Source organism: Mustela nivalis (assembly GCF_964662115.1).
Source record: "Mustela nivalis genome assembly, chromosome: 11".
NCBI classification, from domain to species: Eukaryota; Metazoa; Chordata; class Mammalia; order Carnivora; family Mustelidae; genus Mustela; species Mustela nivalis.
The window spans coordinates 74,463,797-74,490,015 of record NC_139030.1 but is presented as its reverse complement, the minus strand read 5'-3'; the positions used below and the strand labels follow the sequence as shown (position 1 = coordinate 74,490,015).

The 26,219-nt window shown below is 39.5% G+C and overlaps 1 protein-coding gene and 1 pseudogene across 17 annotated transcripts in view; one reads left to right on the top strand and one right to left on the bottom strand.

The window, feature by feature from the left end:
• The window catches only part of GIGYF2 (GRB10 interacting GYF protein 2), a 150,688-nt gene that overhangs the window by 106,729 nt on the left and 17,740 nt on the right, over positions 1-26,219 (top strand). For all 16 annotated transcript variants that reach the window (XM_082690613.1, XM_082690611.1, XM_082690609.1 and 13 more), the window contains 7 exons: positions 64-155; positions 1,397-1,504; positions 2,517-2,617; positions 4,700-4,800; positions 6,913-7,074; positions 8,747-8,905; positions 11,684-11,920. In XM_082690613.1, coding sequence (XP_082546739.1) covers positions 64-155; positions 1,397-1,504; positions 2,517-2,617; positions 4,700-4,800; positions 6,913-7,074; positions 8,747-8,905; positions 11,684-11,920 — 960 coding nt within the window. The remainder of the gene's footprint in view (positions 1-63; positions 156-1,396; positions 1,505-2,516; positions 2,618-4,699; positions 4,801-6,912; positions 7,075-8,746; positions 8,906-11,683; positions 11,921-26,219) is intronic.
• LOC309843455 (putative ribosome biogenesis protein RLP24 pseudogene) lies at positions 17,266-22,206 on the bottom strand (annotated as a pseudogene). Its single transcript has 2 exons — positions 22,156-22,206; positions 17,266-18,947 (listed from the first exon to the last, which is right to left on the bottom strand). The product of its transcript is annotated as a putative ribosome biogenesis protein RLP24 pseudogene (transcript).

Genomic DNA, 26,219 nt, shown 5'->3' with positions numbered 1-26,219 from the left:
TAAATGGCTTTTAAGCTTTTTGCAATTTGTTCAGTGGTATTTCTTCCCCTACCTCTTCACTAGGGAGAGTTGGACCAGGAACGACTGACCAGACAGCAGGAGCTCACGGCCTTGTACCAGATGCAGCACCTTCAGTACCAGCAGTTCTTAATACAGTAAGAGCAGTAATGCAGTAGGGTACACTGCAAAATGCCTTTACTTAAAAAATTTTTTTTGAAGATTTTATTTATTTGAGAGAGAATGCACACGAGTGGGGGGAGGAGCAGAAGGAGAGGGACAAACAGAATCACTCTTGAGTGCAGAGTTGGGGAGGGAGAGTGTAGGGGTAAGGGGTGGATGGGTGGGGATTGAAACCAGGAGTCTGATGCTCAACTAAGCCTCCCAGGAGCTCCCCAGGTGCCTTTAGATATAATCTCCTAAGTTTTACTTTTTACAGCAGAGGACTACAAGTTTCTATGATACTTCAGTCACCTAGCCAGTGGCATGTTACCAATATATATTTGGAGTTTGGTCTTTTTAAATACCAGAAATTTGCAGAAAATGACACATAACTATAATTTCACAAGCTCTTTAGCTCCTAAAGCAAGAAACAACAAGCATTTTAAGAACTTAAATGCCTCCTAAATGGCTCAACTTTGAATGCCACAGAGGAAAAAAACATAGATGAGAGGGCAAGAAAGAAGTAAACATTTATGCTGTTATCATTGCTGTGAAACGATAGCAGAATTACTTAGATTATGTGTCACTTTAGTAGAAGAAGTAAGATTTGCTGTCATCTGGTACAGAGATTGGCAAAATGGTTTGATCCCTATTGTCATTAACGAGATTTTATTAGAACATAGCCACAAGTGTTTGTTGGTGTGTTGTCTATAGCTCCTTTTGCAGTGCAGTGGGAGAATTAAATAATTGCATGTGGCCTGCAAAGCTGAAAATACTTGCTGTCTGGCTCTTAATAGATATTTGTCTACCTCTGATCCAGTAGAAAAAAATCTTAACCTAAAATTTTCCAAGTTGAAACATAAATTTTGAGAATTTTTATACAAGTGATTTTATTTTTGCAAAAAGTGTTTCATGTGAAAGTAACTATTAGTTCAAATCTCTTTTATTTTTCACTTGCTTTCTGATATTTTCAGAGAGTTTGACAGCTTTTGACATTTTACAATTTTTTTTGCTGTCCTCTTTGAGCATGTTATCTAGAAGTTCACAGTTCTTTTTAGAATGAAGTAGAGAATTTTCTGTGTAACTTATTCTTATCATGAAATATTGTTAAAACTTATTTGATAGCTATTTCCAATGGTACTTTTGGGGGGGGGTAGACAAACCTTTGTCTTTCGGTATCTTAGTAAAGTGTACTAAATGTACATAAACAGGTTATACTTTATTTTACTTTTTGAAGACAACAATATGCCCAGGTTTTGGCTCAACAACAGAAAGCAGCCCTATCCTCGCAGCAGCAGCAACAGTTGGCACTTCTTCTCCAACAGTTCCAGGCTCTGAAAATGAGGTTGGTGGTCAGTCCATGATGTGTCACATTGCATATGTGTGTGCGTATTAAAGAAAAGAAAGGAAATTTTGGTATAATGTGTGAACTCTGGTATCAGAATACCCCCACACAACACATACGTGTATATTGTGTGTAAAACCAGAATATAGCTTTTAAAAATTGTAATTAAGCTGGCAGTAAAGCAGTTTTGGTCTTTTTACTCATAGAGGATAAATTTGGAATAACCACAGAATAATGAGAACATTGGAAAAGCAGTGTATTCTTACAGAACCAGCAACAAAAAAACTGTAGTCTAGAAGTTTAATTTCCTTTCACCCGTGAGAGCTCAAGAAAGAGAGTCACACTGCCACACAGAGTAAAAGTTCCAGAACCCAAAAGCCATTAAGATAAGTCTGAGGAAAAGGAAATTATGCCTAAAAGTCTTAAATTTCTATAGTTTCAGATTATCATTTAAGGTAATACATGTTGTATTTCCTTCAGAGTTATCAATGACTCTCTTAAAAACCTTACTGTCCAATTTAACCAAAACCTTTCACATTTGTCTTTTAAGTCTTAACCCATCGAGTGAGGTGGGCAGGTTAGGTGGTAAGATGCCAGTTTACAAATGGATAAACTGATACACCAAGAGGCTAAAGAACTCGGTTGACATAATACACAGAAAACTTCAGAGCTAGAACTAAAATGAAGACCTTTAGACTTACGGTCTGTGGGTTTTTGATTATAACAGGCTGCCTCTTTTGCTCTTGTGGACATATTCTGAATTTTTTATAGGACCATTGGTATATGCATTATCTAGAAATCAACATTTGTTAATACCTTGATTCCAGAAGTGTGATGCCTGGGCCTCTATCTTGGTTCCTCTTCTAATAAACAAATATTACATTTTGGTTAAAATAGTGAAGGAGTTTTCTAGCCAAATAGCCTGGAAAACCTACCAATCATGTAGAAATTCCTCTTTATCTATTTTTGCAAATGACAAGAACAAGTTGATTTTTTTATTTCCCTTTTGCAGAATATCTGATCAGAACATCATTCCTTCAGTAACTAGGTCTGTGTCGGTGCCAGATACTGGTTCTATCTGGGAGCTTCAGCCAACAGCCTCACAGCCTACAGGTAAAAATTTAGATTGGCTTTCAGTGTAGCTCCAAAGATTAGACTCTTAGGTTATAATACAATTTTTTTAAAATGTGTCCCATTTTTGAGCCATTTTATATTGAATATTAACAAATAGTCTCATTTTTTTAAAGATCACAGCAAAGGATTGAACATATCATTGAAAATATACTGTTAAGGATTTGCTAGGAGTGTTTATTAGATAAATTTCATGAAATTGAATCAACCACTCTTTTTATGTTGCTCTAACCAATGTGGAAGAGTCCTATGAATTGTTTTTTGACTTCTTCTGTCAGCCAGAGTGGAAAAAGAAAAATAAAAAAAGCTTAAGTAAAAACATCTATTCTTTTGAGTGAAGGGTTAATATGTAGCTAAACACTGCAGGTACCCAGAAGTTTGGGATGAGAAAAGCCTGCTTTAAAGTGAATATCCCGCCTCATTCATTCTCTGATGTTTTTGCATCAAACTAGAAGATTTGGATCTGGGATTTTTTTTTTTTTAAGTCGATATTGGTGGAACACTTAAGGTTTTTAAAGTTTGATACCTGCAGAGGTAGGTGGTTTGAACTGTGGATAGTCCTTACAAGAGGTTATAGTTGGTACTGACAGTTCTCAGGAACCATAGGCACTGATGGATTTTTTTTCTTAACAGCCTTGAGCTTTTCTTTTCTTTTTTTTTTAAGATTTTATTTATTTATTTGACAGGCAGAGATCACAGGTAGGCAGGGAGGCAGGCGGAGAGAGAGGAGGAAGCAGGCTCCGCTGAGCGGAGAGCCCGATGCAGGGCTTGATCCCAGGAACCAGTGGCTTTAACCCACTGAGCCACCCAGGTGTCCCACTCTTGAGCTTTTCAGGTGGCAGTTCTCTTGCTAACACTCATCCTGGGGATTATAGAAGGAAAAGGACTGATAATCATCCCTCATCAGTTTCCTCTGCTCTGTGTACCGTATTTTTTCTTGGCAGTCATTTACAGTTAGGATGTGAAAATATTCTCCAATTTGGGGGGAACTATTTATGAGTACCTTATTAAATGATTTCTTTCTTTGGGTATGATATGATCAAGGCTCTTTACAAATAGTCCATTTGTTTTATATAACCAGCGATTTATAATGTGGAAATAGGAGTATAGGGAATAGAGAATGCTGACAAGTGGTATCAGCAAACCTTTTGCTAGCAGTAGGAAAACAAACTCAGAAGCCTTTACCTATTTGTATACTTTTGCATCTGACCTTGTGGTGCCTTGCAGGTCAGCAGGACCCATTGTCATTTGTGAGACCTGCTCAGCCTTTCCAGAGGCCTCCCCAACTCCAGCTGTACCTCTTTCTTTATCTTTGAAGTGAAATTCACATAACGTAACATTAACAATTTTTAGATGAGCAGTTCACTGGCTTTTAACATATTCACTACTTAGTGCTACTACTTAGTGCTCTTGAGTTTCATAGTTATATACCTCTCTTGATCCCTCTCTCTACTGGGTGTGCAATAAGAGGTTGTATAGCTACTGGAAATACTGTGGGCTTTGGGATCTAACACACTGGGATTTAAATCCTAGCATGGCCATGTGCTTGGTGTGTCTCCTTGGGAATGTTATAAAACTATGTCTGACCCTTAGTTTATTCATCTATAAAGATGGGGGATATTAACAAATATCTTTCTTTGTTTTAAGAGAGGGAGAGGGAAAGCGGGCAATGGGAAGGGGCAGTGGGAGGAGGAAAGAGAGAATCCTAAGCAGGTTGCATGCCCAGTGTGCAGCTGGAGACAGGGCTCAATCTCACAACCCTGAGATCATTACCTGAGCTGAAATCAAGAGTTGGATGCCACCCAGGTGCCTCCTTATAGAGTTTTTGAGGATGAAATTAGTTTCCTGGCAAATGTCTGGTAATTTCTTTCCTTCTAGATGTGTTGAAGGATATTGATTTAAACCAGAGCCCGCTGGCAGTTTAGTCTACCTAAAAGCAGCACAGACACACATGATGGAGCTCATTCGGGGACAGGGAAATAGCTTTTTTCATTAATGCTTGTGGATATATGATCATGTATGTAAGCTCCAATATCCTTTACGTTTCCCCTTATTGTCTTATAGTTTGGGAAGGTGGTAGTGTATGGGATCTTCCCCTTGACACCACGACTCCAGGACCTGCCCTTGAACAGCTTCAGCAGATGGAGAAGGCCAAAGCTGCAAAGGTCTGAAATGCTTTTTTCCATTGCAGTGCGTGCTTTCCATCTGTAGGATATAGACATTTGTTTACTGATGTCTCTCTCTGGCTAGCTCTACTTTTTCCTATTAGTTTACTGTTACTTAGCTGGAGAAGCACATTCATTTCATATTCTATCCTTACTCTTCCCTCTTCTGTCAAAAAAGACCTCAAACAATGAAAATGAAAAGTTAAAATCACTTAAAATTGGTTTGCTGACACATTATTGATTATGATCATATGTATACTTTAATTACATTATTCATGATATAAACACTTATTACAAATTCTAGGACCTACGAAAACATACTACGTTATTTATCAAACCCTTGATCTGTGGCTTGAGTTCCCACATTGAATCTATATAGTGATGTCAGTTTACATTTCTTACTTCCCCAGATGTGGGGTTGAAAAGCTCAACATTAACATTAGATCCCATGTTCCATTCACATCTTCTGGAGGAGCAGGGAATCTTGAATTCTGGTTTTTAGTACTTTCCAGCTGCAGATGTCTTATCAGCACTTCGTGTCATTTTAATGATTCTGGATTCTTACACCTCTGGGAGAATCTGGTTCCTATTTTATACCTAATGTGTTCTTATCCCCTGAGTTAGTGACTGTCTCCTTAGAGTGCCCAGAAAGGGTTCATGGTCACGGTCAGTCTCCGTAAATGAGTGAGAGACCATAATTTCAGCTAATTCTTGAGAGTGTTCTAGTACTGTAGTGGTTTGTGCTGGAAATGCATAGATGATGAGGGAAGAATAGGAACTTGCAGTCTTTTGTGTCTGGAATGTGTGAGTGTGTGTGTGTGTGTGCTCACGTGCATGGAAGTGAGTAGTGGGGCTGTGACACACAGGCAGGTAACACTTAGAGTTACAGGTTAGTCAGGAAAGCACATGGGCTAGCTGTTCTCATGCAGTTGGAGAGGTGGGCATCAGGAATTGGATGACAATTCATCCAATGATGAATTGTTGATGGACTGTAGTACATGCACTCATTTTCACTTGAAGAACAGTAGACTTTTTTTTTTTTTTTTTTTTAAAGATTTTATTTATTTGTCAGAGAGAGTGAGCGAGAGCGAGCACAGGCAGACAGAGTGGAAGGCAGAGTCAGACGGAGAAGCAGGCTCCCTGCGGAGCAAGGAGCCCGATATGGGACTCGATCCCAGGACGCTGGGATCATGACCTGAGCCGAAGGCAGCTGCTTAACCAACTGAGCCACCCAGGCGTCCCAAGAACAGTAGACTTTATCCCAGCTGAAGGAAACAGCTCCTGTAAAGGCTCAGAAATGCATGAGAATGTACTGGGTCAGGAAGCAACTAGTTTGGTCTGGCTTGGAGTTGTTGTGCATCTGAGGGATAAGTGATGAGTGAGGAGGCCAAGATGAGGCAAGCCGGTCACGAGTTCCCTTACACATGTCCTGTTAGAGGCTTAGAATTTATTTCAGGGTGAAGGATGGTGTTATAGATTAGCCGGGAAGGATTTTTTTTTGGTGGAACTTAAGATGTGCTGAGGAATGTGGGCAGAATGGATGCTGGAAAACCAAGTAAGAGACTTTCAGAGATACGGGTGAGAAAGTGAAAGCCTGAACTCTGCGTGTGGCAGTGAGAATGGACACGAGGTGCTAGAATGGACTAGTAACCAGGAACTACAAATTTGTTAAGTGGTTGGTCTTCGAATTTTAAAGAATTCTATAATTTTTCACACTAGCAGCTTTACAACATTGCTACAGACACCTTGTAGACATAGATCTCGAATCAAAAAATCCTTTTAGGTATGAACAAAAGTGCCACCCCAAGAAAATTCTGATGTTACACTCCTGGTGGTCACTTTCTCCCATGTCTAAGAGATGGGGTGTGGTAATGAGGAGGTAGGTAAATGTTGGGGGAGAGTCCATTCAGTTTTGAAGAGCATGACACTGTTCTGCTGCGACATACCAGAGCTGAGTTCTTCCAGAGCTGGTTTCACTCATTCAAAGTGCAAGCCACTGTGAATGGTGTAGTGTCTGCATCTTCTAGCTACTCCTAATGGTACTGGTCAGTGATGCTGGAGTGTTTCTGTGCTTGGCTTCAGGTTTCTAAGAGTATTTTCTTATAATCACAGCTAGAACAGGAGAGAAGAGAGGCAGAAATGAGGGCAAAACGGGAAGAGGAGGAACGCAAGAGGCAGGAAGAACTGCGGAGACAACAGGAGGAAATTCTTCGAAGGCAGCAGGAGGAAGAAAGGAAGAGGCGAGAGGAAGAAGAGCTTGCTCGAAGGAAACAGGTATACCTCGGAGAACACGAACCCCAGATTTAGCCCTGACTGCGTTCATGGTTCTAGGGAGATGGTCTGTCCGAGTTTGAGAGGGAGTTAATAGTAGGATTGGGATTAGAGCATTAAGAGATCCATTCCTTTAGAAGAAATATCTGTGACCCAGTAGTGGCCCCTGGGAGGTAGTTGCTTCAGTCCTGGTAAATTACTAGAATTGATTTCTTTTGAATATTTTCAGTTAAATTTTGGAAGTAACTAGGTTTTTGCTTAAGTATTTATAACCAGTGACGATGAATAGTTGTCATGCATTTTGGCTGTTTATATTAGTTTTTGGAATTCTCTGTTAATATGCTGGACCCACTTTTCTGTTGGAATTTTTATAAATCCCAGTGGAAACAGTCCACTCTGTAATAGCCCCAAAGTCCACTTCATCTCACATTTCATACCCATTTTTGGCCCCAAGAAGTACTCTGAAAAACAAAAGGGTCCGTGCTGAGATTAGTTTTGAGCTACTGATGTTTCTTAGGGTTGCTCTCTCTACACTAGCATGTAATGGCTCTAAGAAGTAGTACAGTGAAGAAATCAGTTTAATTCTCTGTTGCTCAGTATTTCCTAAATTATTTTGACAGTGAGACACTCCTCCCTCCCTTCTGTAAGATTTTACTTATTTGAGGGAGGGAGGGGGAGAGAGAGAGAGAGAGATCACAAGCAGTGGGGAGGGGCAGAGGGAGAGGGAGAAGCAGGCTCCCTGCCAAGCAGGGAGCCCGATGAGGTACTCCATCCCAGGACCCTGAGCTCATGACCTGAGCCAAAGGTAGCCACTTAACCGACTGAAACATCCCAGCAGCCAAGACCCTTTTCTTTATACTTGACATGTGAGACTTTGTTTTTCAGAACACATTCTAGAATACACAGCTTTGCTCAGTACTTTTGACTAGAGAACTTACTTCTACCACACCGGCCATTTCTGGTTGCTGTGTTGATTTGACCTATGTACTGGGTTCTCAGTTGATTTTGGTGGGGCGGAGTGGGGGGAAGGGGTGATAAGGACTAATGGTACCAAAGGGAAACCAAGCCTCAGGCCTCATGTAGCCCTTTCTGGGGTTGATTAGTAAGTGCAATAGCTAATGTAGAAACTGGGATAGACTCTCAGTGTAGTGCTATTTAACTGCTACTATTTTATTTTATTTGTTTATTTTTTAGAGAAAAGAGTGTATGCATTAGTAGGGGAGCGGCAGGGATGGGGCAGAGGGAGAGGAAGAATCTTATTTATTATTATTATTTTTAGAGAGAGGGAGGAGGAAGGGAAGGGGGAGAGAGAGAGATTCTCAGGTGGACTCCACATTTAGTATGGCTCCCAGCATGGGGCTTAATCTCTCAACCCTGAGATCATGACCTGGGCCAAAATCAAGAGTCAGACAACCAACTGAACACCCAGGTGCCCCACTACTAATACTTTAAATACAAATTATTTTAATTGTTGATATGTCTACTTCCCAGCTCTTTTTACTTTTTACTCTAGACCCTTGGTTGTATTTTTTTTATATTTAAAAAGAAGAAGGCTCTGTTACAGAACCTTAGCAGCACAGTCTGTTTCTTTTCAAATTATAATGAGATATATTAATCAGGATCCAGAGTTTCTTCCCCCCCAACACACACTTTTTTTTTTCCTTCTTTAATTTAGGAGGAAGCTCTGCGACGCCAAAGGGAGCAAGAAATTGCATTAAGGCGACAGCGAGAAGAGGAAGAAAGACAACAGCAAGAAGAAGCTCTTAGGAGACTGGAGGAGAGGAGGAGAGAAGAGGAAGAAAGGCGGAAGCAGGAGGAGTTATTACGCAAGCAGGTGACCATAGATGGTTTGCTCTTTTCATTTCTTCTTTGAAGCTAGGGATTTGCGATTAGAAAGGTTTTGGATATGAGGATAACCTCTTTACTGAAAATTATTAGAAGAGACCTAACTGACTCTTACGACTTTTGTAATGACTGTTCCACAGGTAATTATAAAAGCCAGACAAAATATCAAAGAACCAAAAACCTCCCAGAATACCAGAGAGAAATCTAAAGAAGGTCTACCCTTTAAAAAACCAAATGTGAGACCTGCAGGTTGACTGCTTTTGCCTCAGGGTACTCTCACTTTCCTAAAGTGCCAGTCAGTGCTGCTTCATGTTTTCACAGGCTGTGTGACAATGGGCACTATGCAGTTCTAGTCCAGCCCGGTCATTCTGCCACTACAGGCAGCCAGAACCCCTAAAGCATTTCCTTGTAATGTTTAAGAACTTAGATTTTTTTTTTATTAGTAGACTTTATTTTTAGGGCAATATTAGATTTTCAGAAAAATCTGGATGATAATATGGTTTCCTCTGTTGTTATCTTACATTAATGTGGTATATTTGTCACATTAAACCATTACTGATGCATTATTAACTAAAATCCATGGTTATTTCACATTTCCTCAACTTTTTCCTCATGTCCTTTTTCTATTCCCATATCCCAAATCCACAGTATTATATTTAGTTGTCTCCTCAGCTTCTTTGAATGACAGTCTCTCAGGTCTTTGGCAGTTTTAAGGTATAATGGTCCATATGTTATAGGGTAACTCTCTCTTGGAATTCATCTGATGTTTTTCTCACAGTTAAACTGGAGTTATGGGTGTTTGGAAAGTAGATCACAAAGAGGCAAAGTGCCATTTTCATCACACTCTATCAAGAATACATATTATCAACAGGACTAATGACTGCTGGTGTAGACCTTGGTCACTTGGCTGCAGCAGTGCCTGTCACTGTAAACATTGCTCTTCTCCCCACACACTGTACTCTTTGTGTGAAATCATTGTGTTATTTCACAGTGTGAAATCACTGTGGTCAGTCCACACTTACACATGTAGATCAACACAGGCTAGACATTACCTGCTTTTGCCTAAATTCTTTTATTTTATTTTATTTTATTTATTTATTTGACACAGAGAGAGATCACAAGTAGGCAGAGAGAGAGAGGAGGAAGCAGGCTTCCTACTGAGCAGAGAGCCCGATGCGGGACTCGATTCCAGGACCCTGAGATCATGACCTGAGCCGAAGGCAGAGGCTCAACCCACTGAGCCACCCAGGTGCCCCCTAAATTCTTGATTGAAACTCTTTGAGCAACCTCAGTACTGTTAGAGGTAGATAGGCCTCAAGGGTAGATTGTATGACAGCTCATCGTTGGGCTTATTCATTTGACAGTTGACATACCTAGTTAAGGCATACTATATGCCAGTTATGGTACTTACTTCCTGGTGGACTATGAAAGTTTTAAATTGTTTCTGTCCTTAAGCTCACAGCCTATGTTGGTAATGATTGTACAAGAAATTAATGCCACAGTTAGGATGCTTTGAGCTCCAAAACAAAAATAGTCACCTAAAAATAGTTTAAATAACAAATGCCATATCAAGGAGATAAGGCAGTAGTAACTCAGCGATGTCATAAGGGATCCAGGTCCTCTGCAGAATTCTAGCCTACTGTTTCTGGTGGGTCTACTTTGACTTCAGATTTTTCACCTCATGATTAGGAGTTTTGGGAACCATGCCCCATGCAGCCTGCAAGGGAATAAGCCTTCTCTTGTGCTGCTTTTATTTCAGAAGAATACCTTCTCTAGAAGAATACCTTCTCTAGAAGCCTCCCGGCAGACATCCCTTTGGCCTAAATCATATCACATGGGTGCCCCTCATTGTATTGGAAGCTTAAAAAATGAAATATGGCAGTGTAGATGTCGAAGGTGACAGAGCCTCGAAGCCTGAAAGGAATGGTTTTTGGATAGGAAATAGTTGTTGCTATGGGTGGACTAGGAGCAAACAGAGAAGGGTGAGGTATTGGACATAATGAAATGGCAGAGGGGAAGACTACCTCCTTAAGGCTAGGAAAGTCCTCATAGAGTGGTTGATACTGCCCTGAGTTTTGGAAAATGAGGGGAATGGGCTATCTGGATAAAAACACAACATTGTAGGTAGAGTAAGCGGACTCTGTGAAGGAGGGTGAGGAGAGTTCTGGAGGGCACATTGGAATGGTTTTGAAGAAAAGCAGAAGGACAATGAGCTGAAGTACAGGACTGAGTAGTAGAGGGATGGACGATAGGTTGAAGAGAGGTGTTCCAAAGGACCTAGGGGCCACAAGGGGATATGAATCAGGGATGGAATTAAGTGGTCTTATGAGGTTGCTCTGGTTCCAGAACTGGTTGACACTTTCCTGCTAATCTGTAATCTGTCCTTGCAAGGTCCTGGTAGCTTTTCAAGCTCAGCACCCTGAAAAGCTAGCTCTCCCTCAATATAGGAACAGTCTCCAGAAGATTGTGCTGCAGTTGGTGGTTGTCTCTTAAAGAGATCAGTACTTGCCACAGAAGTTCAAAATGGCATTACTTTCATGAAGAAATTAGCAAATAAACTGAAATGTTATCCTGTAAGCATGCCAAGCCTTTGTAGCTACTGTAAATACCTTTTAAAGGAAAACGTAACCTCTGCCTTATGTCATCATAAACAGTTTCTGCTTTCTGTATTACTTCTATAGCTTTTTGATAGAAACCTTCAGAACTGACTTGGACTTTTTAAAAACACAATTAAATTTTATTCTCTTTTATTTTTCCTTCTGGGAAGGAAGAGGAGGCTGCAAAATGGGCCCGGGAAGAAGAAGAAGCCCAGCGTCGATTAGAGGAGAACCGGCTGCGAATGGAAGAGGAGGCAGCCCGACTCCGGCATGAAGAAGAGGAGCGGAAGAGGAAAGAGCTGGAGCTCCAGCGGCAGAAGGAGTTACTGCGCCAGAGGCAGCAGCAGCAAGAAGCTCTCCGGAGGTTGCAGCAGCAGCAACAGCAGCAGCAGCTGGCTCAGATGAAGGTAAAGCCTTGACACCAGCCAGAGGAGCTACTTGCTCGTGTTTTTAGGTAGATGCTGGCAGGATCAATAGCAGTAAAGCTGTGTACTCTCTTTAGTACTGAGTGTGACTACTGTTTTCTTTTTCTTTCTTTTTTTTTTTTCTCCTAAGTAAGCTCCATGCCCAGTGTGGGGCTTGAACTCACAACCCAGAGATCAAGAGTCACGTGCTCTACTGACTGATCAAGCCAGGCAACCAGCAAGACTTAGTGATTGTCTGGATCGGGAGGGACAAAGGCAGAGCTGGTGGCTGCTAGATAGTAAGCCTTTGGTGACCATAAAGTCATGGCATTAATGATGGAATAGGAGTAATTAGGTAATGGCAGTGTCCAAGTAATTCCACATGGGATCTGTGGTCAGACAGTGTGCTCCCCTGTCTTCAGGGAGCTCATGGGATAGCAACATATAAATAGGAAATGTGAATACAAAGAGGTGAGTGTAGCGAGAGGAGTAAAGGTTCTCATGGTGCGAGCACATGGGAATTTGTTTGGAATGCAGATTCTTAGGTCCCACCCCAGACTTTCTAAATCAGAACCTTTTGGAGATGGGACCCAGTTATCTGTGTTTGAACAAAGCCTCCAGTGGGTTCTTCTGCTTGTGAGAATCACCATCCACATGGGAAGTATGGAAAGGCTTCTTAGAAAACGGTAACTTTTAAACTGAGTCATTAGGGAGGGAAAATTAAACAACAAAATTAAACAAGGAAAAGCTTGTTTGGACTTTGGAGACTAGAGGGGTTTTTTGAGCGAGGAGACACAGTGTAAGCAGAGGACTGAAATGCAGAAACACTGTGGTATGTTTGGGGGAATTTAAAAAGTGGTATGAGGTATGAGAGAAGCATGGGTAGGGTCTGTGTTGCTTGGGGTTGTATATACTCTTACTAAAGATTAGGACTTAGAGGTGTGTAAAACAGAGTGGGACACTGAAGTGTTTTCATCTGGGAAATAACACTGCCCGATTTGCAGGAGCAAATATTAGTTACTTTGAGAACTAAACGGAAGATGGACTTGTAAGGAACAGAACTGGAGGTCAGCATGGTACTTGTGAGGGGCCGTTGGCGTGGTCCAGGGGAAGGAGAGGAAGGTGGTAGTGGGATTGGAAAGTTGGAGTTGAAGATAGCACTGATGATTGAGTGCTTGCTTTGTGTCAAGCACCAGACCACAGTTTTTCGTGTGTTAAGTCATTTTATCTTCACAACCATTGTTAAAAGCTTAGGTGTGGATAGCTATGTTCTTCCAAAGAGGAAAAATGTTCAGGAACTTAGTTTTAGCTTGCTTTGGGTCCAGCTGAGAGTTGAAAGTAGAGCCGTGTATTAGAACCCATGGATCTTTGGCTCCAGGGCCCTGAAAAAACTGTCAGAAGACTGTTCCTAGAGTCCACATCATAGAACGTGGTGACTGATAAGAATATGGGGATAAAGGCAAAAACAAAGGCATAGATGACTTCCAGATCTCTGACTTCTCTGGCTGTCTTTTGTGTGTCTGGTTTTGGCCTCTTATCTAACAATAAAGACTGTGGAGTTGGTTTTTGTTTGTTTGTTTGTTTTCTTTAAGATTTATAATCCTATGCAGGCATCAAGAGAAACAAAATCTTGCCATTGGCAACGACGTGGATAGAACTAGAGGATATTATGCTAAGCGAAATCATTAGAGAAAGTTATATGAGGAATTTGAGAGGCAGGGCGGGGGGTCGTCGGGGGAAGGGAGGGAAAAAACGAAACAAGATGGGACTGGGGAGGGAGACAAACCATAAGAGACTCTTAATCTCAGGAAACAAATTGAAGGTTGCAGGGGATGGGGGCAGGGATAGGGTGGCTGGTTATGGACATAGGGGAGGGTATGTGCTACAGTGAGTGCTGTGAATTGAGTGAGACTGATGGTTCACAGACGTTTACCCTGAAACAAATAATACATTATATGTTAATAAAATAAGTAAATCTTAATGTTACATGAACTGTCATAAAAAAAAAAAAAGATTTTATTTATTTGAGAGAGAGAAAGTGAGAGACAGAGTAGGAGTGGAAAGGAAGGGGCAGAGAGAGATGACAGGGAGCCTGATGTGGGGCTTGATCCCAGAACCCTGGGATCATGACCTGAGCTGAAGGCAGCCTCTCGATTGACTGAGCCACCCAGGCGCCCCAAAAAAAAGTTTTTTAAAGAGGGCTTTATTGAGACACAACTGACATACCATGCAATTGAACCAGTTAAAGTAGATAATTCAGTAATTTCAGTATTTCAGATATGTGCACTGTCACCATGCGGATTTTAACATTTTCAGTACGCTCTAGGCCCCCCCAAAATACTCTCTGGCTGTCACATCTATGCCCTGTTCTTACCAGCCCCTTTAACCCCTAATCTACTTTCTGTCTTTATAGATTGGCATATTCTAGACATTTCAGATACATACAGTCTCATGATATGTGGTGTTTTGTGACTGGCTTCTTTGAAATAGCATAGTTTCAAGGTTCATTCATACTGTAATATGAATCAGTACTTTATTCCTTTTTATGACTGACTAATACTCCACTGTGTGGACTTACCAGAGTTTGTGTATCCATTCCTCAGTTGAGGGACATTTGAGCTGTTTCTGTCTTTTCACTATTAGGAATATTGCTGCTATAGATAAATATTCATGTACAAGCTTTTATGTCGATGTATAAACCTAAGAGTGGAATTGGTGGACCATATGAGAGCTATGTGTTTAATGGTTTGAGAAACTACCAGACTTTTCCAAAGTGGCTGTACTATTTTACATTACCACCAGAAATATATGGGAATTCAAATTTCCCCACATCTTCATTAATCTTTATTATCTGATGTTCTGATTGTAGCCACCCTTGTAGGTGTGAAGTGATAGCTTGTCGTTTTGGTTTGCATTTCCCTGGTGACAAACAACAAGTATCTTTTCATGTTTATTGGCCATTTGTTTATCTTTATCTTTTCAAATCCTTTGCCTGCTTTTAGTCTAGGTTGTTTGTCTTACTGAGTTATAAGAGTTCTTTATTCTAGATATTATAAGTCCCTTAACAGATACATGATTTTAAAATATTTTTTCCTATTATTTGGGTGGTCTTTTTACTTCCTTGATGTAAACTTCCTTGATTACATTCCTTTGATGCAAAAAGCTTTTCCTTTTTGTGAAGCTCATTTTTTTCTTTTGTGGTTTGTGCTTTTTGTATCATATCTAAGAAACTGTTGACAAATCTGAGGCCATGAAGATTTATTCCAGTGTTCTCTTCCAATACTTTTGTGATTTTAGCTGCTACATTTAGGTCTTTGATCCATTTTGAGTTAATTTTTGTTAATTGTATGAGGTATGAATTTGACTTCAATTCTTTTGCTTGTGACTAACTATCCAGTTGTCCTATGCCATTTGTTAAAAAGACTGTTCTTTGTCTGCTGAATGGCCTTGACATTCTAGTTGAAAATCTGTTAACCATGAACATGTGGTTTCATTTCTGGACTCTGAATTCTATTCAGACGGTCTATACATCTGTTATTATGCTATTAATACACCATCTTGGTATTCTGTTGCTTTAAGTTTTGAAATTAGGAAGTGTGAGTCCTCCAGCTTTGTTCTTTTTCCAGATTGTTTGGCTCTTCTGGGTCTCTTTCATTTCTATATGGATTGTAGAATGAGCTTAAAGTTTCCACAAAGAAGCCAGCTTGGATTTTGACAGAGATTGCCTTGACTCTTTAGATCAATTTGAGGAGCTTTGCCAGCTTAACAGTATTAAGTCTTCTGATCCATAAACATGGGATGATTTTTATTTAGATCCTTTTGAATTTCTTGCAGTATTTTCTAGTTTTTAGAGTATAGCTTTTATATTACTTCTGTTAAACTTACTAAGTATTTTGGGGTTTTTTGGTTTTTTAATCAAAAAGTTCTTAAGTCCTTTCCAGCACGAGCCCAGTGTCACCTAGAAAGCTCTCTATGAGCTTTCTCATAGAGAAATGGAATTAAAATGGAATTCTCAAAATTTCATTTTCAGATTGTTGATTGCAAGTATATAGATATTGATATTTGTTTATTGAGCTTATAGTCTGCAGTCTTGCTGAACTGCTTTATTAATATTTCTTAACAGATTCATTAGGATTTTCTGTACACAAAATTTCATCATCTGCAAATAGAGATGGTTTTACTTCATCCTTTCTAATCTTTTATTGCATTTTCTCACCTAGTTGTCCTGGCTAGAACCTCTAATACAATGTTGAATAGAAATAGCAAATTAAATATCTTTTTCTTGTTTCTGATCTTGGGGGAGGAAGCATCCAGTCTTTCACCGTTAAATTTAATGTTACCTGTGGGTTTTTTGGTTTTTGTTTTTAAGATTTTATTTATTTATTTGACAGAAAGAGAACAGGTAGGCCCAGTGGCAGGCAGAAGGAGAGGGAGAAGCAGGCTCTCCGCTGAACAGGACCCAATCCCAGGGGGATCCCAGGGAGAACCAAACTTAAGGCAGCTGCTTTAACAAACTTTAACTGAGCCATCCAGGCACCCAGTCTGTGGGTTTTTATTTTTGTTTTTGTTTTTGTTTGCAGATATCCTTCATCAGGCTGAGGAAGTTTCCTTCTGTTCCTTCTTTGTTGAGCATTTTTATCCGAAAGGATGTTGGATTTTGTCAGATGCTTTGTGTCTGTTGACATGATCATTTTTCTATTTTGTTTCGTTTCTATCAATATGGTATATTACATTAATTGATTTTCAGATGTTGAACCACTCTTGGATTCCTGGCATAAATCCTACTTGGCAAATAATTCCATTTTTATATGTTGTTGGACTTGTTTTGCTGGTATTTTGGTCAGGATTTTTGTGTTCATATTCATAAGAGATTTTGGTCTGTAAGTTATTTTTTCTTTCTTGGGATGTCTTTGTCTTATTTTGGTGTCAGAGTAATGTTTGGCCTTGAAGAATGAGTTGGGAAATGTTTCCTCTTCTATATTTTGGAAGAGTTTGTGAAAAAGTAGTACTACTACTTTTTTAAAAATATATATTTTATTTATTTATTTGACAGATCACAAGTAGGCAGAGAGGCAGGCAGAGAGAGAGGGGGAAGCAGGCTCCCTGCTGAGTAGGGAGCCCACCACAAGGGCTCTGGGATCATTACCTGAGTGAAGGCAGACACTTGACAGACAACCTCACAGGTGTCCCCAAAGTGGTATTAACTTTTTTAAATGTTTGGTAAGATTCAGTGGTTAAACCACCTAGGCTTTTCTTTGTGGATGGTTTTATGATAAGTATTTCTCTGTCTTCACCCTTTTTTTTTTTTTTTTTAAGATTTTTATGTATTTATTTGGCAGAAAGGGACACAGCGAGAGGGAACACAAGCAGAGGGGAATTGGGAGAGGGAGAACGGGCTTCCCCCAGAACAGGGAGAGCGATGTGGGGCTCTATCCCAGCACTCAAGGATCATGACCCGAGCTGAAGGCAGACACTTAATGACTGATATACCCAGGCGCCCCTACTTTTTCTTTTTTATTTAAACTGCAAAGAAAATTTATTTTACATATCAGTAGCCATGAATTTTTGTCATTTGTTTTTACATAAATACTGCCTAGTGCCATTATCCAAATGACAGGACCATTTTTTTTTTTTTTAAGATTTTTAAAATTTGACAGAGAGAGATCATAAGTAGGCAGAGAGGCAGGCTCCCTGCCCATCAGAGAGCCCGACTCAGGGCTCCATCCCAGGACCCTGAGACCACAACACTAGCTGAAGGCAGAGGCTCAACCCACTGAGCCACCCAGGCACCCCTGGCAGGACCATTTTATGTCCACACTTCACTTCTGTATTTACAAAGAGAATTTGTATGACTTACATAATTGTAACTATCAGGGCTTCTTGGGTTGCTCAGTCAGTTGAGCATTAGACTCTTGACTTTGGCTAAGGTCATGATCTCAGTCGGAATCATGGGATCTCCTCGCATCAGGCTCCACGCTCAGTACAGAGTCTGCCTATCCCTTTTCCTCCCTCCCTGCCCCTCTTCCGGTGTGCACACTTGTGCTTTCTAGCTCTCTCAAATAAATAAATGAAATCTTAAAAAAATTAATAATGTAACTGTCAGTGAAGGCTTAACAGTGGAGATGCAGTCTAACATCCATAGTATCTAATGTTTTGCAGATAACAATGTAGAGGAGATGTATTTTTAATTATTTTAATTACCTTTCATTTGAGTGATCTTATTTAGTCTCCTAAGGAGATTTTCAAAAGCAGGTAATAGATGGGGGTGCCTGGGTGGCTCAGTGGGTTAAGCCTCTGCCTTCTGCTCAGGTCATGATTCCCGGGTCCTGGGATAGAGCCCTGCATCAGGCTCTCTGCTCAGCCAGGAGCCTGCTTCCTTCCCCCTTCTGCCTGCCTCTCTTCCTGCTTGTGATCTGTGTCTGTCAAATAAATAAGATCTTTTTTTTTTAAAGCAGGTAATAGAAATGGTTAGTGAGATTTTTAAGAAATATCTTCCATGTCCATGTCCTGCTGTAATTTCTGCACCATTTTTTCTGGTTTCCTTTGCCTGCAAAAAGGGCCAGGATATTTTGCTTGACTTCTTTGATGTCCTGAGCATTCTGTAATTCTTTATTTTTCTTTAATCTGTTCATTATAAATTTAGCTTTTTTGTTTTCTGTTTGATCTCTTCAACTCTTTTCATTGCATCAGTAGTTTTATACCATAGCTCTCATATTTGACTGGTTCATTTGTACATTTTTCAAATTCAAATGAATTATCTACTATAAGCTTTTTACCACCTGCTATATAGAATGCTTTAGTCCATCCGACCTTGTAATGATTGTGCTTCTTTTTAAAGTTTTTCATGAGACTTGGATTTGTAGAATCTGAGTACCTTACAATTGTTGCCGACAAACGTCATGCCATGGCTGGGGTAAATGAGCCCTGAACAGAAAGAAATAGCACTTCTCAGTACACTTGTTGAAACTGTGTAGGTTCCCACTAACCAAATGCCAGTATTGAGTGGAATTCTCAGTGTTTTCTTAGAGGTCTGTTAACTTGTGTATTTCTTCTTGAGTAAGTTTTTGATAGATTGTCTCTTTTTAAGAATGTTCTTCATCTAGGTTATCCATAGGTTATCAAATTGATTGGCAGACAGTTGGTCAATAATACTCCTTTATATTCCTTTTTGTTTCTGTAACATCACTAGTGATGTCCTTTCTTTCCTATTGTAGTAATTTGAGTCTTCTCTCCTTTTCTCTTGGACAGTCAAGCTAAGTCAATTTTGTTGGTCTTTTTAAAGAATCAGCTTTTGGTTTTATTGATCTTTTTCTATTTTATCTGTTTCATTAACTTCTTCTCTAATTTTATTATTTCTTTCTGCTTGCTTTAAGTTTATTTTGCTCTCTTTTTCTAGTATCTTAAGGTAGAAGTTTAGTCCGTTGATTTGAGATCTTTCTTCCTTCTCTATAGACATTTGCAGTTAGAAATTTCCCTCTAAGTATTGCTTTAGTTGCTACCCATAAGTTTTGACTTGTTTTTAGACTCATTGGTTATATAGAAGTGTTTTGTTTAATTTCCACTTATTTGTGAGTTTCCAAAATTTGTTACTTTCATTTCATTGTGATCAAAGAACACATACTTTATATTCTTTTTCTTTTCTTTTACTTTATTCTTTTTTTTTTTTTTTTTTTTTTTAATTTTAAGTGGGCTCCTCATGCATTGTAGGGCTTGAACTCATGACCCTGAGCTTGAGTTACATGCTGTACCAAATGAACCAGCCAGGTGCCCCTATTTTTCCCTTTAAATGAATTATTGAAGTTGGTTTTGTGTCCTATTTTACCTTCCTTAGATCTGTCCTGGAGAATGTTCCATATTTCTTTGAGAAGAATGTATATTCTACTGTTGTTGGCTGGAGTGTTCTATATAGAGGTCTTTTAGGTCCAGTCAGTTTATAGTGTTATTCAAGTCACCTAGATCCTTGCTGATCTCCACCTAATTTTCTGTTACTGAAAGTGGAGTATTAAGGTAATGAAGTCTTTTAAGTATTATTGTCTAAATATTGTCAAGGTACTGAATTGTCTGTATCTTCTATAATTTCTGTCATTTCTTCATGTATTTCAATGCTCTGTTATATGGCAAATATATATTTATGTATGGATTTATTATACAGATCTTCCTGCTGAATTGATTCTTTACTATACTTAAGTGTCTCTCTTTAATAGCGTTTATTTTAAAGTACGGTCCATGCCCACAATGAGCCCAACATGGGACTTGAACTCATGACCCTGAAAGACCTGAGCTAAGATTAAGAGTCAGCTGCCACTTAACTGACTGAGCCACCACCCAGGCACCCCGGTATATTTTTGTTTTAGAGTATATTTTATCTGATTCTGATATAGAAACTCCGGCTTTCTTATATTTGCTGTTTGCCTGATATATCTTTATCCATCCTTTGACTTTCAACCTGTTTATGCCTTTGAATGTAAAGTGTCTCTTTGAGACAATGTAGTTGCATCTTATTTTTGTCAGATAATCACTGCCTTTTATTGGATTCTTTAATCCTTTATGTTTAGTGATATTATTGATATAATTGTATTTATGTCTGCCATTTTACTTTGTTTTTTATGCCTGTCTTTTTTGTTCCTCTATTCTTCCTTTACTGTTACTGCTTTTTTTTTACATTAATATTTCCTGTTGTAACATTTTAATTCTTTCTTTTAAGATTTTGTTTATTTATTTGACAGAGATCACAAGTATGCAGAGAGGCAGGCAGAGACAAAGAGGAGGAAGCAGGCTCCCTGCTGAGCAGAGAGCCCAACGTGGATCTTGATCCCAGGACCCTGAGATCATGATCCCAGGACCCTCAGCTAAAGGCAGAGGCTTAACCCACTAAGCCACCCAGGCACCCTGTATTTTAATTCTTTAATGGTTTAAATCACTATATATTTATTAAATAATCTTATTTATCATCTTTTCTCTTCTTCATTTGTACCTGTGAATTCATGTTAGGACCATATGAAGTCATTTACTTAGCCCAGTACTGCTTCTTTCCCACCCACCTCCTTTGTACTGTTTTTGACAATCATATTAGATTTCTGTTACAAACCCAACTGTCTGTCCTATCTGTTTATTTAGACACACACACCAGTTTTATATTTGTATACACATACACTCTACACACACCACACATTTGTTTTTGTGCATTTGCTTTGTATTTTTGTTGGATTTGTATTACTTTCTGGGGTCACTTATTTTTAGCCTGAAGAACTTCCCATTAATATTTCTTGTAAGGGAGGTCTGCTAGCAACAGATTCTCTGAATTTATCTGGGAATGTCTTTATTTCACCTTTATTTTTGAAAGAGTTTTAGTGGATATAGAATTCCTTGTTGATAATTTCATTCTGTGAAGACTTTGGGTATCTTATCCCACTGCTCTCTGGCTTCCATTGTTCTGGATGAGAAGTCAGCTGTTAATTTTATGCTGATTCCCTTGTAAGAGACAATTTGTTTTTCTTCTTCCTGCTTTCAAGATTTTCTCTTTTTTGACTTTTAGCAGTTTTAAGATTATTTATTTATTTATTTGACCGAGATCACAAGTAGGCAGGGGCGGGGGCGGGGGGGGGGGGGGCGTTGGGCAGGCTTCTGGCTGAGCAAAGAGCCTGATGTAGGGCTTGATCCCAGAACCCTGGGATCATGACCTAAGCGGAAGGCAGAGGCTTTAACCCAGTGAGCCACCCAGGTGCCCCAACTTTCAGCATTTTTATCATGATAATATATGTTTGTGGATCTCTGTGTTTATCATGATAACTATGGTTAGGCTTCCTGGATGTGTAGATTAATGTTTTTAAGTAAGTATCAGCCATGGTTTCTTCATATATTTTTCTGTTCCTTTCTCTCCTCCTGGTATTTGCATTGTGCACATACTGGCACATTCAGTGAAATGTATTTCTCTTCATTATTTCTCTCTGTTTCTTAGATTGTGTAATCTCTGTTGATAACGTGAGTTTCACTAATTTCTTTCTTTGGCCAGTTCAGATATAATTTGAGCTCCTCTAGTGATTTTTCGTCTTAGTTATTGGGCTTTTAAACTCCAGGATTTCCTTCTGGTCTAAAAATAATCTCTCTTTATTGATATTTTTCATTTGGTGTGACATTGTCATCATGCCTTCCTTTACTACTTCTTCCTTTAGTAATCATGGCTTTATTTAGTTCTCTGAACATATTTACAATCTTAGACGTTTTGTTAAATCTGATACCTGGTCACTCTCATAGGTGGTTGCCAGCTTTTTTCCTGGTGTATAATCCATTCTTTGTTGTTATTTTACATGTCTCCTAATATTTTGTTGGAAACTAGAATTTTTTGATAACACATGGTAGTTACTGGTCATACATGCTCCATCATAATTTTCTTGTGACTGATCGGATTAGTTTAGCGAAGCCCCAGTGTCTCCCTACCTCCCTTACAGGGAGCCCTCTGCCACTGCTTGCTGCTTGGCTGCAAGGCGCATCATTGGGTTTGCCCACAATCACTCTCAGATCACTGTTTTTGGCAGGACTGTTTTTGATTATCTTTTTTTTCGTGTTGCTATTAACTTCCACTAGTTGCTACCTGAATTGCTCTACTGTTCTCAGAAGTGCCCTGGAGCACAGATTGCTTCACAGACTGATCCAGTCAAATTCAGGCTGCTTTGAAGAGATAATTCCTGAAGACTGTTTTTGAGATTGGTTCTGACCTTAGAACTTCTTCCAGCTCTTTTCTTAGTTCTCTGAGACCAAGTTGGCACCTGCAGTTTACCCTCTTCTGAGGTTAATCTACCAATCTCCTAATTGCTTTTCACCCAGGCTGTACTGCTTTTAAAAGTGCCCTTTGGCTTGGACTCCTCATTGTCCATACGCTGTCACAAATAAAGTCAGTTCCTTTAGGAACCATAGCCCAATCTGTTTCTCTCACCTCCATCCCAAGGCAAAAACCTCTGAGTCACAGCCCTACATCAGGCTCTTTGCTCAGCCAGAAGCCTGCCCAACGCCCCCCCCCCGCCCCCGCCCCTGCCTACTTGTGATCTCGGTCAAATAAATAAATAAATAATCTTAAAACTGCTAAAAGTCAAAAAAGAGAAAATCTTGAAAGCAGGAAGAAGAAAAACAAATTGTCTCTTACAAGGGAATCAGCATAAAATTAACAGCTGACTTCTCATCCAGAACAATGGAAGCCAGAGAGCAGTGGGATAAGATACCCAAAGTCTTCACAGAATGAAATTATCAACAAGGAATTCTATATCCACTAAAACTCTTTCAAAAATAAAGGTGAAATAAAGACATTCCCAGATAAATTCAGAGAATCTGTTGCTAGCAGACCTCCCTTACAAGAAATATTAATGGGAAGTTCTTCAGGCTAAAAATAAGTGACCCCAGAAAGTAATACAAATCCAACAAAAATACAAAGCAAATGCACAAAAACAAATGTGTGGTGTGTGTAGAGTGTATGTGTATACAAATATAAAACTGGTGTGTGTGTCTAAATAAACAGATAGGACAGACAGTTGGGTTTGTAACAGAAATCTAATATGATTGTCAAAAACAGTACAAAGGAGGTGGGTGGGAAAGAAGCAGTACTGGGCTAAGTAAATGACTTCATATGGTCCTAACATGAATTCACAGGTACAAATGAAGAAGAGAAAAGATGATAAATAAGATTATTTAATAAATATATAGTGATTTAAACCATTAAAGAATTAAAATACAGGGTGCCTGGGTGGCTTAGTGGGTTAAGCCTCTGCCTTCAGCTGAGGGTCCTGGGATCATGATCTCAGGGTCCTGGGATCAAGATCCACGTTGGGCTCTCTGCTCAGCAGGGAGCCTGCTTCCTCCTCTTTGTCTCTGCCTGCCTCTCTGCATACTTGTGATCTCTGTCAAATAAATAAACAAAATCTTAAAAGAAAGAATTAAAATGTTACAACAGGAAATATTAATGTAAAAAAAAAGCAGTAACAGTAAAGGAAGAATAGAGGAACAAAAAAGACAGGCATAAAAAAGTAAACAGTGGTGTGCTTTTCTCAGTGGCACTCCTGCTTAGAAATTGAGCCCTTGAGGGAGGAGCAGTAGCCTCAGATTTTCTTGGCTTGCCTCTCCTGGTGGCATGGTGACCTTTTAAGCTAGGGCAGTGGCACCCAGGGCCCTAGTAGTCCCAGTAGTACTGTGCTCAGGGTAGTTTTCACCCCACAAGTTGGAGGCTAGGCATAAGAAGGGATCATCCCTCACTTCTCAGCAGTACTTGCCTGGAACTTAACCTTTGCAACAGGTGGCTGTAGCTAGGATGGGAAATGCTGTTGTTGTGCTCTTTGTGGGAAGCCAGCCCATTGACTGGTAGCTGACAGGGAGAGAGAGGCCTCTGTTCTTAGCTACACTCTTCTAGAATGAAGTTTTGGTCTGGTTGAATTGGGAGTTGAGAGTAGATCTTGGTACAAGTACCACAGACTCTCAATTCTTACAGAGTTTTAGCAGGTTTTCTTAAAGAAAAATTCTGCTTTTGCTATATTCCCTTCTGTTCATTTCCAGAGGCTTTAAGTAATTTTTTGAAAAATAATTTTCACCAGTTTCGCTGGGGAAAGGGACGTACAGAGCAGCACCTCGTGCTGTCATATTAGTATAATAGTTGTTTTTCAAAATAATAAATAGTGCTGAAAAGTAAGGTGGCAATATGATGGCAGAAAAAAATAGTAAATTTGCTTAAATCACTGAAGGATATTAGGCATTCAGGGGATACAGAATGTGCCAAACTCCCTATTTGTTTCTGACTTGGGAATGAAGTTGTTCTAAAAAGTATGATTGATAAACTGCAGTTCTTTGGGTAGTACAGGATGTTGGTTGAATTGAAAAATGTCCTGAGGCAGTATTTACGGAATGATGGGGTATTATTTTCTATGTACAAATAAGACTTAAGGAAAATGATAGCTATCTACAGGCATTTGTCTGTACCGTGAGGAAAACAGATTTGTTCTGCATTATTGCAAAGAGCAGTCCTGTGAGTCATGAGCATAGAGTACATTAAAGTATATTTTGGCATAGCAGTGGGAAAGATCTCTGAGGTGCCTGAAAGAGGGAGGAGTCATTTTCAGGGGAGAAAGGTGCATCTCTTCCTGCTGCTGACTAAGGTTCTGAAGAGGACTGGGGGTCATTTTCTAGGGTAGTCTAGGGTGAGACATCTACTGGGCGTTTAGACAGCATTGGGAGCGCCTGGCTGAATGTCTGCGTCAGAATTAAAAAGCGTACAAATTCTCTGGCCTCACCTTTGGATCTTCTGATTCACTGAGTGAGGGGCCAACACACATATGTTTTTACAGGTCCTCCCAGGTGATGCTTCCAGGTTTGAGATCTGCTGCCTTATTTGATCTTGACATCGCCTTCCAGTGTGTCATTTCCTGTGGATAATATGAGTTCATTTATGCTTGACTTTGCCTACCTAGTCCCCAGTCTTTCTCTCTCAGCTTCCCTTCTCACCTCTCCCCCATTATAGCACGGGTGCATTTTGAGAGAAATGGACCTACTGCTTATTGTATTAGCCCCCAGGTGTTAAGGATTGATGATGTTCTGTAGTGCTGAAGATAATATCAGTAGTCATTTGGTAATATCAGTGACAGCTTAAACTATTTGTGCCCTTATCCAGTCCGCTCTGGTTTAGAGATTTCAGCTATAGAGCCATTCTTCTTTGGGCTTTGGCATTTTGTTCGATCCATGTTCGTTTATTTTTTTTTATTAAACATATTTCAAGTTGTGTTAGATTTGGGTTTGTTATTTTTGTAAGGGCCACAGGATGTTTCAGAAATAAAGTGTATCTTTTTCTGGCCGGAAAGACCAAGAGATTCCATTAGAATCATCAGACATTTGAGAACTTAAAAGTATTCAGGACCCAAATATTTATACTTTATTTTAGTCAGTATTTTAAAGGGTAGAAAAAAATAGAATTTATTGATTAAAAACAGCTTAGTCCTCATGACTAGAAGCTACAGCCTGGTGAACAGTGACTCTTTTTCATTAAAGACTGATTAAAAACTATGCCTGGCATCTTCCATTAGCTCCCCACCTTGACTTTGCCTTCAGAAATCTTATCCTTCAGCCTTTCACTAGAAAGGAGCATATCATGTCCTTTATTGCCTCCTTGGATTAAGAATTTAGTGATTCTTCTGTTTACTTCTTTCTCTTTATGTCTGTATATTGCTGTATATGTTGGTGCTGGATGTAACAAATTTGTAATCCCAAAATGGTAGATCAAATAAAAATGTATTCTGTGTATATATATATTTTTTAAATATTTTATTTATTT